General features: G+C 46.3%; 2 protein-coding genes across 3 annotated transcripts in view; one reads left to right on the plus strand and one right to left on the minus strand.

The window, feature by feature from the left end:
* PI4KA (phosphatidylinositol 4-kinase alpha) overlaps positions 1-18,394 on the plus strand; it is a 151,077-nt gene that overhangs the window by 71,294 nt on the left and 61,389 nt on the right. The gene's annotated exons all lie outside the window — the stretch shown is intronic.
* On the minus strand, positions 1,634-16,059 carry SERPIND1 (serpin family D member 1). Of its 2 annotated transcripts, XM_003942648.4 has the most exons (5): positions 15,957-16,059; positions 9,954-10,858; positions 5,302-5,575; positions 3,219-3,363; positions 1,634-2,490 (listed from the first exon to the last, which is right to left on the minus strand). In XM_003942648.4, exons 2-5 carry the CDS (start codon positions 10,840-10,842, stop codon positions 2,299-2,301), a joined length of 1,500 nt encoding a protein of 499 aa, XP_003942697.2. In that variant the 5' UTR covers positions 10,843-10,858; positions 15,957-16,059; the 3' UTR covers positions 1,634-2,298. The 2 variants fall into 2 exon arrangements, with proteins under 2 accessions (XP_003942697.2, XP_039318487.2); XM_039462553.2 differs by lacking the exon at positions 15,957-16,059 and having other exon boundaries at positions 9,954-10,877.

Raw genomic sequence — 18,394 nt, forward strand, 5'->3', positions numbered from 1 at the left:
CTGAGGCAGGAGAATCACTTACCTGGAAGGTGGAGGTTGCAGTGAGCTGAGATCACACTACTGCACTCCAGCCTGGTCAACAGAGCAAGACTCTGTCTCCAAAAAATAAAATAAATAAACAAATAAAATAAATGCTTTCCAGACATTAACTTGATTCATCCTCACAGCAATCCCTCAAGGTAAGTGCTACTAGTCTTCCCATTTCACAGATGAGAATACTGAGGCTGAGAATTTGCCTCAGAGTTTCATAGCTACTAGATGTCAGAGCCAGAATTCAAACCCAGGCAGCCTGACTCAGAGTCCGTGCTCTGAATGAATACACTCCTCCCTTGAGTAATGGATGGGCTAGTTTCTGTAAGAGGGGATCTGAGAGATTCTGAGTGGGTATACGTGAACAAAAGGCATTGAGATGGGGGCTTCTGGATGCTCCAGAGTGTGGAGGACTCCACACTGGCTGTAGCAGAGACAGGGCTGGTGAGCAGAAGGGAGCACTGCCTTTCTGGGTATGAGACAGACATGGCAAAGGACTAAAAGAGTTTTTTGAGATCATTAGGTTTAGAAATGGTAGGAGCTGAGAGGAAGCTGCAGCGAGATGAGAAATGTAGGACAAACACCGGAAGGGAAGAGTGGTGAAGCAGGTCGTAGAATGAATTGAAGGAGTGGGCCATCCGCAGCATCACGGCTCACCAGAATCCGAGAGGATGGCTCGGGCAATTCACCTAGCCCTGTATGCTCTCAGCAGAGTAAGGAGACAGAGCCCAGTGCGGGAAGTCAGGAGGGGAGCAGGGGAAAGCAGGGCTTCAGGATCTCCCTGCCTGGGTGCGGATTCAGGCGTCAGGCAGATGGCGTCCTTTCTGTGAACTGAAATTGCTTCTGCAGTTGTGAAAAGGAAGGGACAACAGTGCCAGCCCCCTAGGGTTTGAGGATAAGGAGACTCTGTGAGATAACCCACCAGCACACCTACACAGGGCAGTGGTATTCCCCTTCCATCTCTACTCCCTTTTGCTGCTCTTCTTACTGGTATTGGTCTCATGGGGTCAGAAGCCTGTGACAAGACTCTTTGTGTGACGCTGGACTCCAGCCAACCTGCACTTGAACCCAAACCCACTACTTTGGCATCTTGGACAGGCTTCAGAACTCTTCCCACCCTTGTCTTCCTCATCTGCCAGGCTGTAGTGGTTACAGTTAGACTACCTGCACACACAGAACCTGTGATTGTCAGTTGTCCCCTACTGAAGGAGCGCTGGCATTCTTGCATTCTGAGCAGCCTTTGTGGATACAACTTGTCTAACCCAGGGATTGAAGGATCCAGAAACATATTCCTCGGGTGTTACCTGCTCTGTCAGACCAGACCCACTGTAGGACCAGGTCTGAGGAATGAAAGCTGCAGTGGCCTGGCGTAGACTGTGGGAGCCCTGGGGCTTATGTGCCACTTAGCACCCTGCAGTTCCAGGGTACCATGCAGACCCTCCCCAGGACTCAGAACACACCCATCCTGTCCTGAGAACATGCCCTGCTGTGGCATATGTGCAGTGTTGACTTTCTGTCAGCCTTTATCATTCCTGGGGTTGTCAGCTGTTTTAGATTTGGCTTTTGATATTTGAGCTTCAAAAATAGAGAATTACAACAGATACACAGTAAATGTGGCTACATTTATTTATCTCTAGTATGGGAGACAAGGCCATGTGCACACACTGTCCTCCAGTCACAGGGAGGCAACAGCAGGAGGGACTGATGGGATTCAGCATCAAATTGAAAGGTCAGGCTTTGAGAGAATTAAGCCCTAACATTAGCCCAGGGTACCCCTTATATGTCTGGAGGTGGCTTCTTTGGACATCAAGAATGGCTAGTTGTCTACCCTCCTTGGGAGAGGTAAGGAATTAGTCATACCACTCATTTCTGTGCTTGGTGTTCAGATGAGGGGCCTGGTGGAGAAAGGGCTGAGTGACAGAGCCAGGTGTGTAACGATGGGGTCACTGGAGAGAGCAGGGGGTGCTCAGAGCACACTGCTCAGGTTTGCTATGAGGAGGGGGGAGGTGAGACCCTCTAGGTAACAGCTGACATACTACAATTACAGTGACTTCTGTGAGCTTACAGCATGGGTTATTGTGCAGAATTAATTCCAACAAGTCTTTCTTCTTGGTCATTCCTAAGCTGCTTCTCTCATATGGGCCTTGAATTCAGATTGGTAGCATAAACCATGGAAGTCGTGATGCCAGAGCATGTCTGTTCTAATTGTTGGAATGGAAACAAAATGAGAGTGCCCCCAAGACACTTCAGACACCCAGGCCTCCACCTCTAGGACCTGCTGGGGTTGACCACTCTCCCCATGAAGAGCAGGCAGCTGGTACGGTGTTCATAGATTAGGAAAAGAAAGGGGCGGTCGACAGTGAAGCGGACTTGAGTGGACAGCGGCATGAACCCCACCGTGGTCACAGCAGCGGCTTGGGTGCCTTCCTCGTTCACCGTGATTGTGCCTTGGTGCTTGAACTGTTTGGAAAGGAAAGTTGTCAGATTCTGGAGGTCAGCACACAGAGGGCTAGAGTGTCCAGCACAATCTCATCTCATTCAGGGAAAGGGTCCAAAGACAACATGTAAGGCAGAAATCACAGCTAGTCAGAGTCACCCTTGAAAATATCTGTCACGACCTGTCAGGGGCAGCCGTTGCACTTAGAGGCTGTGTAGTGTGACTCTAGGGTCATGTTCCCTCTTGGCAGTGCCCGTGGTCTGAGGGTCTTGGGGGCTGGTGCAGGACAGCTGCCCCAGCTCCAGCTCCTCACTCCGCTGCACACTTCCCTGGAACGCAGGACTGGTTCTGCTGCACTGTTTGGACTGGTGTTCTCTCTCTTTCACTGAGTGCCTGACTGGTTTAAATTAAGTATGTGTAGTGCAGTGTTTAATGGCTCTTTCATGTTTCAGTTTGGGGGTAGCTATTTCCCAGACTGGAGCATACATCTCCCCTCTCTCTGGTGTCAGCGGGAGTGGAGCTCACCCCATGGCTGCTCCTGGGACCTCCCTGCCCACTAAGTGTCTGCTAGGTGCCGTGCTCTTCAGCCGGCATCCATAAAACCAGGCCCTCTGTGAGCCCCAGACAGACCCAAGAGCAGACTCAGCACCCCAAGCTGGGAAGTCAGATTGGGGGTGGGTAGGAAGGTGGAGGTGGGGTGTGCTGAGGCAGACCCTGGGGCGAGGCAGGGAGTGGACAAGGGAGTGGTTACCAGGTCGATGGCAATCCGTTGGTCTGAGATGCCTGCCATGTTGCCGTTTTGGTCGAACAGCGTCGTGATCCCCATCAACTTCAGGGGCTCCACTAGATTGTAGTTCTTCTCCAACTTGAATTTCGGCAGAAGCACTTCTCGAGTTCTAGACAAAAGAAAGGGGGGGCCCACTTTTATTGAACCACAGGTTATGAAAGAATCATGATTTTCCCTTTAAAGGGCCATGGGTTACATTTATCACAGAATTGATATAGCACTTATTAAACTTTATATTCCGGGACTATCAGTTGAGGATTTTAGAAAGCTTATTCCATTGTAATTTCCAATTACAATGGAATACTGTAAACTGAGATGTGTTTTTTGTTGCATGGCTATTTTCCTTGAGACTGTGTGTTTCGTTTCCTGTCTTCAAGGGTATTAACAGAATTTTTACTGGTTTGTGGTTTAAGAAGGCATCTGAAAGAATTTTCTAATCTGGTTCCCCAACTTTAGGCATTTCTTTTTTTTGTTAATTAGGGAGTCGAATATCTGGTAGTGTCCTTTAAAAAAGAACCTTTCATGTATATACTAGACAATGCTAAACATTCTCAGTCTGCCTCAACTTATTCTATTCCTAAGTGGGTGGATAGCATCAGTAGTGCTTGTGGAGCAGTCTGGCACTTTGCAGGGGATAAAGAGATGTAAGATGCAGTCACAGCTGGATGGGCAGGAAGCCTTGATCTTGTTCATTCTTGTACCTCGCTCATACCTGGCACCAAGTAGGATCTCAATTAAAAGTCATATGAGGCCAGGCATGGCGGCTTACGCCTGTTAATCCCAGCACTTTGGAAGACCGAGGCAGGAGGACTGCTTGAGGCCAAGAATTCAACCTGGGCAACACAGTGAGACTTCATCTCTCAAAAAAAAAAAAATTTTTTTTTAATTAGCTGGACATGAAGGTGTGCACGCCTATAGTCTCAACTACTCAGGAGGCTGAGGTGAGAGGTTCACTTAGTTGAGGAAGTTCAGGCTGCAGTGAGCCATGATGATGCCACCACAGCCTGGGTGACACAGCAAGCAAGACCCTGTTTCTTTTTTTTTTTCTTTAATTTTTTTTTTTTTAAAGACGGGATTTCACCATGTTGGTCAGGCTGGTCCTGAACTCCCAACCTCATGTGATCCCGCCTGCCTTGGCCTCCAAAGTGCTTGGATTACAGGCATGAGCCACCAAGACTCTGTTTAAAAAAAAAAAAAAAAAAAAAATGCAGTCCCTTTCTCAAGAGCTGCCAGGCTGTAGGGAGGTATGGAAGGAGGAGCTACAGAAGGGACATTGTTAAGGGAAAATCCGCAGAGCATGATGACTGGCTACCCAGGCAAATACCTTCCTCTAAGACCCCACTTTTCTCGGTTTGGTGGCATTTGTTTGTGTTCTTGTCCTGTAAGGAGACTCAAACCAGAATCACTTCTTTCTATGGGCCTAGTCAGTATCCAGTGAAACAGAAATAAGACCTTTGCATTCTTTCTGTTGTGACCCAATAATAATCTCAATAAATATTTAACATCTGCAGTTTTAACTACAGAATAATGAATAATAATAGAGGAAATTGTGAATGATGTATCCTCAGTAGGCTGGGAGGACCTTGGAATTTCCTGGGTAGGGAAGGGTTGAGCCGGTCTTTGTTGAGTGCCTCTTTGGTTCCAAGTACTGGGAGGGGCATTCTGCATCCCCGATTCTGTTATTTTCTCACAGCAACCTGGGAAAGTAATGGAATTACCGCCATTGTAGGGATGATGAAGCTGGGACTCAAAGCCACAAAGCAAGTATATAGCAGAGCTGGGATTGTTTTCAAGCTGTCTCTACGTCAACTGCCCCTAACTTCTGAAACTGGCCCCTGGAGAGCAGATGTGTCCCTTCTGAATGCTCTCCAATCATCTCTTTTCTCAAGCAATAAATTGGAGCTGAATTAACAGAATGGCCCTGTATGGAAGTTCTTGGGTACTTGTACATAAATCTCCCTTTAAAAAAAAATGATTAATTTTCCAGTATTCCCAGACACCCTCAGCATCTGGGAGATCAAAAGAACACACACACAGCCTCAAGTACCTATTTGTCATGCTTTTTTGCCATCTCTCCACCACCTGGGGTGTCAGCTGTGCTTCCAGAGTCTTCATCCCAGATAGCTTGTGCGGGACCACAATTAGCATGCTGATGCCCCCCACGTATTCCAGCTGGAGGATGTCACAGTCCAGCTCCTGGTCATTTGCTGCGAGGAAGTTCCCCTTGGTTTGCATCATGGGAACCTTGACCACCTGTTGTTCATTAAGCCGGAAGTTGTGGTTGTGTGTCATTTCCACTGGGAATTTATTCACCCAGGATCCTGTAAAGGCCACAAGAAGAGGCTATTATGCGAAGGTTCCTTTAGGGAAATGGTCTCACTCTTGAGAGTGAATCCGAGTCCCCTGCAAGTGTCATTCAGATAGCCTGCAGGGCCCACCCCTCAGTCTCTTGATTCCTGAGGTCTGGTTCGGGCTGAAATTTGCATTTCTAACAAGAGAGGTTAGAAATGAAGTGGAATGGTTTCTGGGTTAGGATCTGATGCAGACTAGTTGTGTGACCATGATAAGACACCTAACTTGCCTCACTTCTATTTCTTCATCTGTCACATCTGTCAAGTGAGTAACTTTGGGCTCCTTTCAGCTTTTATTATTATTACCTTTTTTTGGAGACACAGTCTTGCTGTGTCATGCAGGCTGGAGTGCAGTGATACCATCATAGCTCACTGCAGCCTCACACTCCTGGCTCAAGGGATCCTCCTGTCTCAGCCTCCCTTCCCAGTAGCTTGGACTACAAGCATGTGCCACACGTGACTAATTTTTCTTTTTTCTTTCTTTCTTTCTTTCTTTATTTTTTGAGACAGTGTTTCCCTTTTGTTGCCCAGGCTGGAGCGCAATGATGCAATCTTGACTCACTGCAACTTCTGCCTCCTGGGTTCAAGCGATTCTTCTGTCTCAGCCTCCCAAGTAGTTGGGATTACAGGCATGCACCACCACACCCAGCTAACTTTGTATTTTTAGTAGAGATGGGGTTTTACCATGTTGGTCAGGCTGGTCTCGAATTTCTGACCTCAAGTGATCCACCTGCCTCAGCCTCCCAAAGTGCTGGGATTACAAGCATGAGCCACCACACCTGGCCTAATTTTTCTTTTTTTCTTTTTTTTTTTTTTTTTTTTTACTTGTAGATGGGGTATTGCTGTGTTACCTAGGCTGATCTCAAACCTTAGGCCTTAAGCAATCCTCCTGCCTCAGCCTCCGAAAGCACTCAAACTACAGGCATGATTCACCCTGCCAACCTTAGCTCTGTCTTGATGGCCTTCATCCCTCACACTGTGATTCGGTAGTGACTAGCAGGACACGTGCATGATGCCATGTTGCCCTTAGGATCACCACTGTAGATACGGGGACAATGTTGTGTATCCAGGAATAAGCCCATGTCTATTTTAACTCTAAGATATGAATAACTAATAGTGATGGATGACCAGTAGTTGAGAACTGGCCGTGTACCAGGCATTCTTCTCAGCACCTTTCCTATATTATCTCATTTCCGCTCCTAGCAACATGCAAGTTTTGTGCTTTTTGTTATTTCCACATTTTAAATATGAGGAAACAGAGTCACAAAGAAGTGAAGTAACTTGTTCAAGGTTTCTAGCTGGTGGGTAGAACAGCCAGGATGAGATGAGTAGGAGGTGTCTTGGAGGTTTAAGTACCAGACAGCTCCTGCCTGCCTCTGAGTGAAGCTCGATTCCCTTCTCTCTAAGTCTGCCTCACCCATTGTTTCTCAACCTCAGCGTTTTTGACGTTTGGGCCAGATAAGAGTCGGTGGTGGTACGGGCTGCCCTGTGCATGGTACAGTGTTTAGCAACATCCCCAGCCTCTCCCTTCTAGATACTATTAATGCTTACCCCAACCTCCCAGGTTGTGACAACCACAGGTGTCTTCAGACCTTTGCCCTTGGGGACAAAATTGCCCTGTCAGGAATCACAGCCCTTTCCAATTTGGATGGAGCTGTCCCGTGTCTCCTGGAATTCTTTCCTTCCACCTTCCTCCTGAGAGCCTACCTCTGTGGTTTATTGTGCTTTACAAAGTGATTAGCACATTCAAAATTAGCAACAAAATTAGTAATGGAGATTATTCCATATGAAATTAAGTGAAATTAAAATTACACTTCTAGACACTCTTCCCCTTTGAGAAGCATCCCTGAACGATTGGGTGCTCCTAGCATTTGATCCCTTATGATTCCCAGCATTGAATGACTGTTCTCATATGATGGGGAAAGGAAGCAGAAGTGTTTGCATTTGTGTTACACTGTGGTGTGACATGGGTTACTGTGTTTAGGAGATTGTCAACTGACCGTGCCTGGTCATTTCTCCTCCTCCAGGCATGCAGGGATGGCTCTCTGCTGTATATTTCTCCACCTGTCCCTGAACCCTTGGCCAGGGCTAAGGCAGAGGCTCTTGAGTGTTCTTGGGGGCTCCAACAGACCAGTAGGTTGGAGGACTTTGGTGCTGCCAAATAGGCTTCCGCTAGCCTGTTCTAAAGTCAGTCCTAAACATAGGTTGTTTGCTCACAGAAGTAAAATAAATGTTACTAACAATATCATATATGCTCCGTATCATACTGTACTAGTATTGTAATCTACAGTTTTATTCCCTTGAATTCGCTGAGCTCTTGCCATGGGCCACACTGTTGCATGACCGATCTCTTATGGTTCTTCCCTCAGCTCTGTCAGAGTAGGTGTTATCTCAGTGATAAAGATAAGGAAACTGAGTCATAGAGATGTTGAATGACTTGTCTGAGGTCACACAAGTGAGAAGTGGTGAAACCAGGACTTAGACTCTTGTTTACTCGATTCCAAAACTTGTACTGATAACCAATAATGAAAAGGATATGTTTATGCATCATATCTATGTAAGTCTCTGTGTGTGTGTCTGCCACAAGCCTGTTAGAACTCAGCCTTTGATTCCACCCACAGGAGGCCAGGATTGTGCTGTTCTTTGAGGTGGAAGCCTGGGTGTCAGAGTGGCCCTGCTTGACCTATCCAGCAGAATGCCTGCCTTGCAGAGCTTTGGGGGCCTCAGCCAAGGCACAGAGCAGGTGTGTTGACAGGTCCGGAGGGGCTCTAGCTCCCTTTCCCTGAACAGAAGCCAGGAGTGCGGGGGTCTCCTTCCTTCACATCCCTGGGCTGCTGTAAAACCACAGAGGCTAACCTAGCAGAAAGCACTGGCCTCCCAAGTCCTCAGGGACTGCCCCTTGTGGGTACCTGGTAGTCCTTGGTGGCAAAGAGAAGCAGTTTTGTGTCACCGCAATTAGTCCCTGAAGCCAAACCATTCCTCATGTCTCCCGTTCCTCACTCTCAGCTTAGAGAGTAAAGTAGAGGTTTCTTCTGGTCTGGTTCCAGTAAGGGTATTTGAAAAGAGAGGTTTGGCTTTTACATGTATGTTGGGTGTGAGATGACCTCCTTAAAAAGTGCCCTTGTGCCTGCCCAGAACAGTTGCTGGAGAAATAGTAGGTTATTTCTCCATCCCACCTGCCCAATAGTTCAAAAGTATCCTGAAAAGCACTTGTAGGTGTTAATGTCAGCTGCTCAAGCAGGCGCGTTTCTTTAGCCTTTTGTCTATATTCCTGCTTATTGATAATTGGGAGAGGAAAAGAGAAAATTCAAATCCAGGCTGACCAGATGCTAAAACAGTTTTGTATTATTTATTCCAGTTTAACAAATTGTTAGTGCTGGTCTGCCTGAATTCAGCTTTGGCTCTGCTCCTTAATAGCTGAGTGCCTTTGGAGCATCATTTTACTTCTTTTTTTCCTTTTTTTTTTTGAGATGGAATCTTACTCTTTTGTCCAGGCTGTAGCGCAGTGTCACAGTCTCGGCTCACTGCAACCTCTGCCTTCAGGTTCAAGCGATTCTCCTGCCTCAACTTTCCAAGTAGCTGGAACTACAGGTGTCCACCGCCATGCCCAGATAATTTTTGTATTTTTAGTAGAGCTGGGGTTTCACCATGTTGGCCAGGCTGGTCTTGAACTCCTGACCTAAAGTGATCTCCCAGCCTCCCAAAGTGCTGGGATTATAGGTATGAGCCACTGTGCCTGGCCCGTCCTTTTAACTTCTCTGTGCCTTGATGGCTTCCTCTGTAAAATGGGGATGCTAATAACAGTGATAACCTCACAAGGCTGTGTTAAAGCAGAGTTGGGGCTCAGTAAATGTCAGCTGCTACTGTCACTTCAGCTTGGCCTTACCTGTCCCTGTTCCAGAGTCAATCTTGTGTCTTATTTTCCTGGATAAATTACAGTTACACTATAGTTCTTGGCATTCAATCTACCCATATACAAAAAGAGTATGTTGTGGGTTTGCTCTGAGAACTGTAAAGGTGCTTCTTACCTTTTTTTTTTTTTTTTTTTTTTTTTTTTGAGACGGAATTTCGCTCTTGTTACCCAGGCTGGAGTGCAATGGCGCGATCTCGGCTCACCGCAACCTCCGCCTCCTGGGTTCAGGCAATTCTCCTGCCTCAGCCTCCTGAGTAGCTGGGATTACAGGCACGCGCCACCATGCCCAGCTAATGTTTTGTATTTTTAGTAGAGACGGGGTTTCACCATGTTGACCAGGATGGTCTCGATCTCTCGACCTCGTGATCCACCTGCCTCAGCCTCCCAAAGTGCTGGGATTACAAGCTTGAGCCACCGTGCCCGGCCGCTTCTTACCTTTGAAGTAGATGCAGTTGAGAATCATCATCTGGGTGGCAGGGTCTATATTCTCCAGAGCATCTTTTATGAGGCCCTTGGTGAGTTTCATGATATGGTTGTTGGTTTTTGATATGAAAACAGGGTCTGAGAAGTTGGCCACCTGGGCCTCAGCAAAGTAATACTCTCTTACTTTAGTTTTGAAGTCAGCCAGTATTGGAAACTGCTTCTGGACATAAAGGTCATTGACTGACCTCAGTGTGTACCCAAAATTCCTCCTGAAGAGGCGATGAGTCAGCTTACGGAAGAGATTATGAATGGTCATGATTTCATACTTGTTGCTAGCATTAACAAAGTCTTTAAAATGCAAAATCGAGTGCACTTGTTCATGGGTCTCTCCCTTCAGACCTAAGGAAATCATACCCATCGCAGTAGAAATGCCAACAGGTGCTATGAAGATGTTATTAAAAGTTTTGACCTGGTCTTTTAGCACTCGGTAGAGGTTGAAAGCAAACTTGGCGTTGAGGATGTTAAGACGCTGGATCCGGCTCTTGCCATGAAAAAGCTGGAGGATGTTCCCAGCACTCGCTTCAGAGTCTGTAGGGGAAACTGACAGACTGTCAATGATGTCAATGTAGTCGTCGTCTTCACTGAGTATCTTCTCCAGGTCCAGATAGTCATCGTCCTCCTCCCCCTCTGGAATCCAGTCGTTGGTGACGGTGTTTTCCTTGTGGAAGTCAGCAGGGAAAAGAGGCGTGCTCTGGTTTTTGTTATTTAACTGCTTCCACTGGAGATCCTCAGGCTGAGCAGTTTTCTCTTCTTTCTCAAGCTGATTCAGCAGGCCTTTGCTCCCACCCCACGCAGATGTTATGATGAGGAAAATGAGAAGTGAGTGGAACAAGTGTTTCATTTTGGCAGAGCTAAAGCTGGGAGGGAAAACAGAACACAGTGAAAGGTGGCCTGGCTGATCCACACCCCACTGCAGCGTCCACATGCAGGTTCCCTGTGGCTTTGACTCAGGAAGAGGCCTCACAGCATCAGTTCTTAACTGTTTTAGGATTATGACTTTTAAGAGAATCTGATGTAGATGAACAGACACCTAACCTTTGATGTGAGACTCATAAACCTCATTGAAGGATCTGTGGGCCCCTAGATGAAAATCCCTTCTTTAAAGGTTTGCAAAACTGACCTAGAATTCTGGGAGCTCAGGCATCCCAGGGAGGAGTTTCTTTTTCTCCAGACACCTTGTCCACCACCTCCAGACAGTATTTAGGTACCAGAGACAAAATTCCACCAGGGGCTCGTGTACCAGTCAGGGGACAGATGGGACAGACGTGCAGTAAAGCAAAGGCTCTCAAAATAATGCCGCCAGAGCATATGGGGGTACCGAAGCGAGTGCAGCTCTACCCTGTGTGGTAGGTGTGAGGGTGCCCAGAGAGTCAAGAAAAGTTCACTAAGAGCTGGCCTTGAGTGGGCGCCTGGGGCTGATGACTGGAGAGCACCCGGATAGGATGTGCAGTAGGGGGACTCAGCCATGCCTGTGTGACTCACACTGTTCCACCTTTGCAATGGAGATGCTGTTGAAAAATGTCCATGGGCCAGACTTTCTGGAAACAGATGTTCTAAAGATACTTGAAGTTTGTGTAATCTTTGGGGTTGTTTAATTTGTTGTTTCTTTGTTGTTGTAGTAGTTGTTTTGTTGTTGTTGTTGTTTGAAATGGAGTCTCACTCTGTTGCCCAGGCTGGAGTGTAGTGTGTCGTAGTGGTGCAAGCTTGGCTTACTGCCAACTTTGGCCTCTCAGGCTCAAGCAATTCTCGTGCCTCAGCCTCCTGAGTAGCTGGGACTACAGGGACACACCACCACACCTGACTAATTTTTATATTTTTTTCCTAGTAGAGACAGGGTTTTGACATGTCGGCCAGGCTGGTCTCACGCTCCTGACCTCAGGTGATCAACCCAGCTCAGCCTCCCTAAGTGCTGGGATTACAGGCATAAGCCACCAGGCCTTACCTGGGGTTGTTTAATTTGTGTAAAATTTGGAACCTGTTTAGTGCTGGGACCCCCTCAGGTCATAGTGAGATGATGTGGTGGCAGCCCCAGAAATGATAGGATTTGCTGCGGGTATGCCTTTTTCTGCTTTGTATCTGTTAGACAGTGGCTCCCACTGCTGTCAGGAGCAACTAAATCGTCTATGTTTTAGCTTCTAATACAGGTTTAGAAACAGGTCTGTTTGATGGTAATGTCAGCAAGCTCTTACTCTAGACGCGAGGGGCCCTCCCTTTAAGTAAACAAGGTCAGCATTTAGCACAGAGGCTTTGTCCTAATCCTGTCTTTATCTGTTCCTCCCTGACTCATTCTGAGGAGGATCTGATTTGGCTTATCAAATCTGTTTTGACTGCCAAATCCTTTGTCTTTCTCTAGCTTACTTCCTGGTGGTTAACTGCATCCTGGGTAGAAAAGCTTTGATGCTTCCATGTTTTGCCAGGACAGTGGCCATAGGTGTTTATAATGCTGACTCAGACAGGTAATACATGGTCCCAAACTTCTAATCACCCCAGAAAGAACTGCCAGCCAGGTGCCGTGGTTTCAGTTATAATCCCAACACTTTGGGAGGCCAAGGCAGGAAGATCACTTGAGCCCAGGAGCTCAAGACCAATGTGGGCAACATAAGAAGACTTCATCTTTATAAAAATTAAGTAATTAGCCTGGTGCGACACATGCCTGTGGTCCCGTCTACTTAGGAGACTGAGGTAGGAGGATCACATGAGCCTGGGAGGTCAAGGCTGCAGTGAGCCATGATCACACCGCTGCACTCCAACGTGGGGAATAGAGTGAGTCCTTACCTCAAAACAAAAACAAAAACAGAAAAAACCCAACACTGCCTTTCGTTAAGCTTGTTTTATATCTGCGACCATTTCCTATTAGATAGATATTTGAGGGCCAGAATATCTGCTGCCAGTCGAGGCCAGATAAAAGTTACTGGCTGCTCTGGTTAAGCAAATTCTTAAACTCATTAGGCCTGAAGATGGGGTTAACTGTTCAGATACTCTGCTTGAAATGCTCTCAGTGTGGTTGATGTTGATAATGGCCTCTGTTGGATGCCTGGCACGCTGTATAAGGCACTTTATATAACAGCTTCCTCCACCCAGGATTTTACATATCAGGAGACTGAGCCTTTCATCACTGTCACTAATAAGTGGCAGTGGCTGGATTCTAACCAAGTCGGTTGAGCCTCTAGCCCCACATCAAGCATTCTGCCTTATTCGCCCTAGGGTACCAAGAGGCTCCCAGACTCCCTGGCTGTGCAGAGCAGCTTCCTAGCTGTTTTCTCAACGCCAGTCCCTTTCCTTGGGTCTTCCTCTTACAATACTGTTGAAATAGTAAGCTCAAACTTGGTTTTAGTCTCAACTAAGAAAGACTTGAATTGCACATTTTGGAGCTGGAAAGTCACATTCTTCCTGACTGAAAATGCCAGTTGCCTCTTCCAGGTCCCCCTCTCAGCACCTGCCTGAGGCTGCAGTGCCACTAGTTTATACATGGGAAAACGGTTTCTAGAAACGATTTATTTTTATTTTGAGGCGATGGGGTCTCGCTCTGTCACCCAGGGTGGAGTGCAGTGGCACCATATTGGTTCACTGCAGCCTCTGCCTCTCAGGCTTAAGAGACCCTCCCACCTCAGCCTTTCAAATAGCTGGGACCACAGATGTGTGCCACCATATCCAGCTAATTTCTTGATTTTTGGTAGAGAGGGGGTTTTACCATGTTGCCCAGACTAGACTCAAAACTCCTGAGCTCAGACAATTCACCTGCCTTGGCCTCCCAAAGTGCTGGAATTACAGGCATGAGCCTCTGTGCCCAGCCTCTAGAAATGATTTCTAATGTATGTGGCTGCAACTAGAACTGGGCCCAGTTTCTGAATAGAATCGGGCATGGGTGTCAACAGCAATACACTTTTAAAAGTCGGGAACAAAGAAAGTAAACAGCTGGTAGAAGGCTCCTTGCTCAGCTACACTTAACGAGGCCTCCTTTTATCACTTCTTTGCCTTTTGGCTAAGTTCAAGAAGACCAGGCACAGTGGCTCCTGCCTGTAATCTTAGCACTTTGGGAGGCCAAGGCAGGAGGATTGCTTGAGCCTAGGAGTTCAAGACCAGCTGGGGCAACATAACAGGACCTCATCTCTATTTAAAAAAAAAAAATAAAAGAAGGAAAAAATGGGGGAAAAGTGTTCTTTTCAGATAAAAATAAGGTTAAAGAACAAAACAAAAACCAACTTGAATAATTAAGCATTCAGGAAAACGTATCTAAGGCCAGATAGAGTGGCAGAGTGAAGACATTCATGTTTTTATCCTGGTATTCAGAAGGTAATATTCGGAAACTTCTTATACCGTGTTCCCACATTTCTGATGAAAAGCCAAAAATTGTTTTCGTTATTCCCTTACCAGAGAAAGCAGAAAATAGCTCCAATATCTTTTATGGATTGAAATTAAAGATCTGAAGGTGAATCTTCCTATTATTTTGCTATTCAGTATAACAAACATTGTAGAAGACATTTAAAAACTATCACTAGTTTGTAATTAAATCCTTACTATCTTTAAAGAGAAACAATATTTTTTAAAGATAAATAATTGGGCCGGGCGCGGTGGCTCAAGCCTGTAATCCCAGCACTTTGGGAGGCCGAGGCGGGTGGATCACAAGGTCAAGAGATCAAGACCATCCTGGTCAACAAGGTGAAACCCCGTCTCTACTAAAAATACAAAAGGTTAGCTGGGCATGGTGGTGCGTGCCTGTAATCCCAGCTACTCAGGAGGCTGAGACGGGAGAATTACCTGAACCCAGGAGGCGGAGGTTGCGGTGAGCCGAGATCGCGCCATTGCACTCCAGCCTGGGTAACAAGAGCGAAACTCCGTCTCAAAAAAAAAAAAAAAAAGATAAATAATTGAAAAGTTTTTTGTTTTTTTTTAGTTTCTTTTTTTGGGGGGAACTTCATATTGTGCTTTCTTGTTAATCGCCAGAAGTTGGTTGGCCTTTTCAGTCATGCATCAGAGCATATTACCCAATAAACCATTGTCCCTCCTGGTGTATGGTTTCCAGGGCCAACAGAGCAGGCAGAATGAGAGAGAAGTAACTGCCTAAAGTTTGGAAAACTTTTTATTTTGAAATAACTTCAGACTTTGAAAAAAAGTTGAAGGAATAGTGTAGTAGAACAACTCCTGTATACCTTTACCCAGATTCATCAGGTTTAAAATTTTGGAACCTTTGCCCTGGGGGGTGTGTGTGTGTACACATACACGTATGTACTCACAGGTATGCATGTACACATTTTTTCTTCTGGACCATTTTGAGAGTAAGTCTCCTATATCTTGTTCCTCTAACCCTTTTTTTTTTTTTTTTTTTTTTTTGGGAGACAAAGTCTCACTGTGTTGCCCAAGCTGGAGTGAAGTGACGTGATCTCAGCTTACTGCAATCTCCACTCTCTGCCTCCTGGGTTCAAGTGTTTATACTGCCTCAGCCTCCTGAGTAGCTGAGATTACAGGCATGCTCCACCATGCCCAGCTAATTTTTTTATTTTTAGTAGAGATGGAGTTTCACCATGTTGGCCACCATGTTGGTCTTGAACGCCTGACCTTGTGATCTGCCCGCCTTGGCCTCCCACAAGTGCTGGAATTACAGGCATGAGCCACCACACCTGGCCCATCTAACCATTAATACTAATACTTAAGGGAAAATACCTAAGAACAAGGACATTCTCTTACATAATCACAGGACAGTTATCCTGTTTGATTAATTTAATGTAAGTACAATACTTTCATCTGTTCCACAGTTCCTAGTCTAACTTTGTCAGCTCTCCCAATAATGTAACTGACAGAATTTTATAATAGGCAGATTGAAAAAGGAGACCATCCCACTTCTAAAACAGTGAGAATGCTTCTGAATTCTCAGTTTGCTAGAAAATGAACCAGTTATCTATCTCTAAACGCCGCAAATAATTTATAATCAGCAGAAACATTAGAAACCCGACTTACCTCTGTGCTTCTGAGAAGTGGTGCTTCAGAGATGAAGGCAGCCAAGGTCATCAGTTAGTTTTTGATGTGAACTTTGGTGCTGGGCTGCCGCTGCATATTTTCCAAAGTAAATATGTCCCAATCCAAACACCAGGCAACTAGCTTGGTCAGCACAAACCCCCTCAGCCGTGCCTTTGATAACTGCAGAGTGGCTTGCAGCTCCTCATCTCCAGTTCTTACAGAGCTGATATTTGGGGTATGTAATGGTTACTGTTTTAGTGCGCACATACAGCCTCAGTGCAGGAGCAGCCCTTGCTGAGGTCACCACATAACCAAGGCGCTCATCAGGCTTCTGGGGACCAGGCTGCATTCAGGGTAGCTGAAAGTAGAGATCATGCGTCTGCCTCCAACTGTGTCCTCTCTTCTGGGATGGATGATCACAGCATCTGCCCTTCACCTGCTCTTCAGGGATGATATGGCTGGCTCAGCTACTAGGCGGGTGTCCCTATCCTTCCGAGAGCTTGTTGCTTAGTGAAAAATGGGGGAGGGAGGATAAAATTAGGGGCGTACAGAACAAGGAATTCATGGCATGGACTTTTCTCCAGTCAAAGATTGCTGTGTGTGTTGCCAGTGGGTACAGCCCAGTACTCCTATCTGTTGTAGGACAGATAGGACTGTTACTGAGCAGTGCTTCCCAAACTCAGGGCCATTCCTGGAGATCTCTGGGGCTGTGATATATATATATATATATATATATATATATATATATATATATATATATAGTGTGTGAGAGTTTTGCTCTGTCACTCATACTGGAGTGCAGTGGCACAGTCTTGGCTCACTCCAACCTCTTTCTCCTGAGTTCAAGCGATTCTCCTACCTCAACTTCTTGAGTAGCTTGGATTACAGGTGCATGCCACCACACCCAGCTAATGTTTGTATTTTTAGTGGAGATGCGGTTTCACCACTTAGGCCAGGCTGGTCTCAAACCCCTGGCCTCAAGTGGTCTACCTACCTTGGCCTTCCAAAGTGCTGGGATTACAGGCGTGAGCCACCATACCTGGCCCTATTTTTTTTTTTTTTTTTTTTTTTTTGAGACAGAGTCTCACTCTGTCACCCAGGCTAGAGTGCAGTGGTATGATCTTGGCTCATTGCAGCCTCAGCCTCCCAAGCTCAAGCAATCTTCCTCGCCTCAGCCCCGCAAATAGCTGGGAAATACAAGTACACACCACCATGTCTGGCTAACTGAATTTTTTTGTAGAGGCAGGGTCTCACTGTGTTGCCCAGACTGGCCTTGAACTCCTGGAGTCAAGTGGTCCTCCTGCCCCAGCCTTGCAAAGTGCTGGTATTACAGGCATGAGCCATTATGCCTGGCCTTATAATTTGTTTTTTAATTTGTGCTTTTAATTTTATGATCTGTAAAGTTTTAAGAATATTCTGGATTGTCTGGAAGATCAGCTTATCACAGAGACTGCTCCTTGAGAGCGTGTTTGGGAGTGTCGGCACCCAGAGTCTATCTGAAGGGAGAATGTGACTAGGAAAATCTGTGGGTGTGTGAGGGCCCCGTGCATTGCTCCATTTGAGAAATTCTAGCGTGTAAAGGGTCATTGTGTTTAGGACACAGACTGGTGGCTGTGTCTGAGTCCGGTTTTGCACTTTAGCTTTGGTCAGAGCTGTCTTCTCAGAGCCTTCATCTGTCACATCTATACTGAGTCTTCAGTGTGGCACTATCTCTCTGGCTTAGAGTGACTGCTGCCTGTGCCTACACTCTTCCTGGGGCCAGCTCCCTCATTATCTGTCTTATTCTCACACGTGCCAAGCCCGGCCTCAGCACAGCCCTGGCACTTGCTGTCATTTCTGCTCAGGGCGTCTTCCCTGCAGACCAGCAGGTGACCACTGTTATCACTGTTTGCTCTTGGTTTCACTGGGGCGTCCCCAGCTACCCTGGCTGAAATTGCCCCTTGGCCTCCAGCTCTCAGTGTTCTGCTCTCTGAAATGAGGTGACAGTTAACACCTACTGCACAAGGTCATTGTGAAAATTAAATGAGATAATGAATGTGCGGAAAATACTAGAGTGGTGCCTGGCATTCAGGAAATGTTATTCCTCATCGTTTCATAGTGTACATATCTATTCACAGAAATGGTCTGGGAGGGGACACAGTGTTCATTTTTCACTCTATGTATTTCTTTGTTTAATCTTTTTCTATGAATATGTGTTACTTTTGTTATTTTTACAGCCAGTACCGGCCAGGTGTGGTGGCTCACATCTGTAATCCCAGCACTTTGGGAGGCCAAGGCAGGTGGATCACTTGAGGTCAGGAATTCAAGACCAGCCTGACTAACATGGTGAAACTCCATCTCTACTAAAAATACAAAATTAGCTGGGCGTGGTGGCACGTGCCTGTAATCCCAGCTACTCGGGAGGCTGAGGCAGGAGAATCACTTGAACCTGGGAGGCA

The sequence above is a fragment of the Saimiri boliviensis genome, chromosome 21 (genome assembly GCF_048565385.1).
Source record: "Saimiri boliviensis isolate mSaiBol1 chromosome 21, mSaiBol1.pri, whole genome shotgun sequence".
Classification (NCBI taxonomy): domain Eukaryota; kingdom Metazoa; phylum Chordata; class Mammalia; order Primates; family Cebidae; genus Saimiri; species Saimiri boliviensis.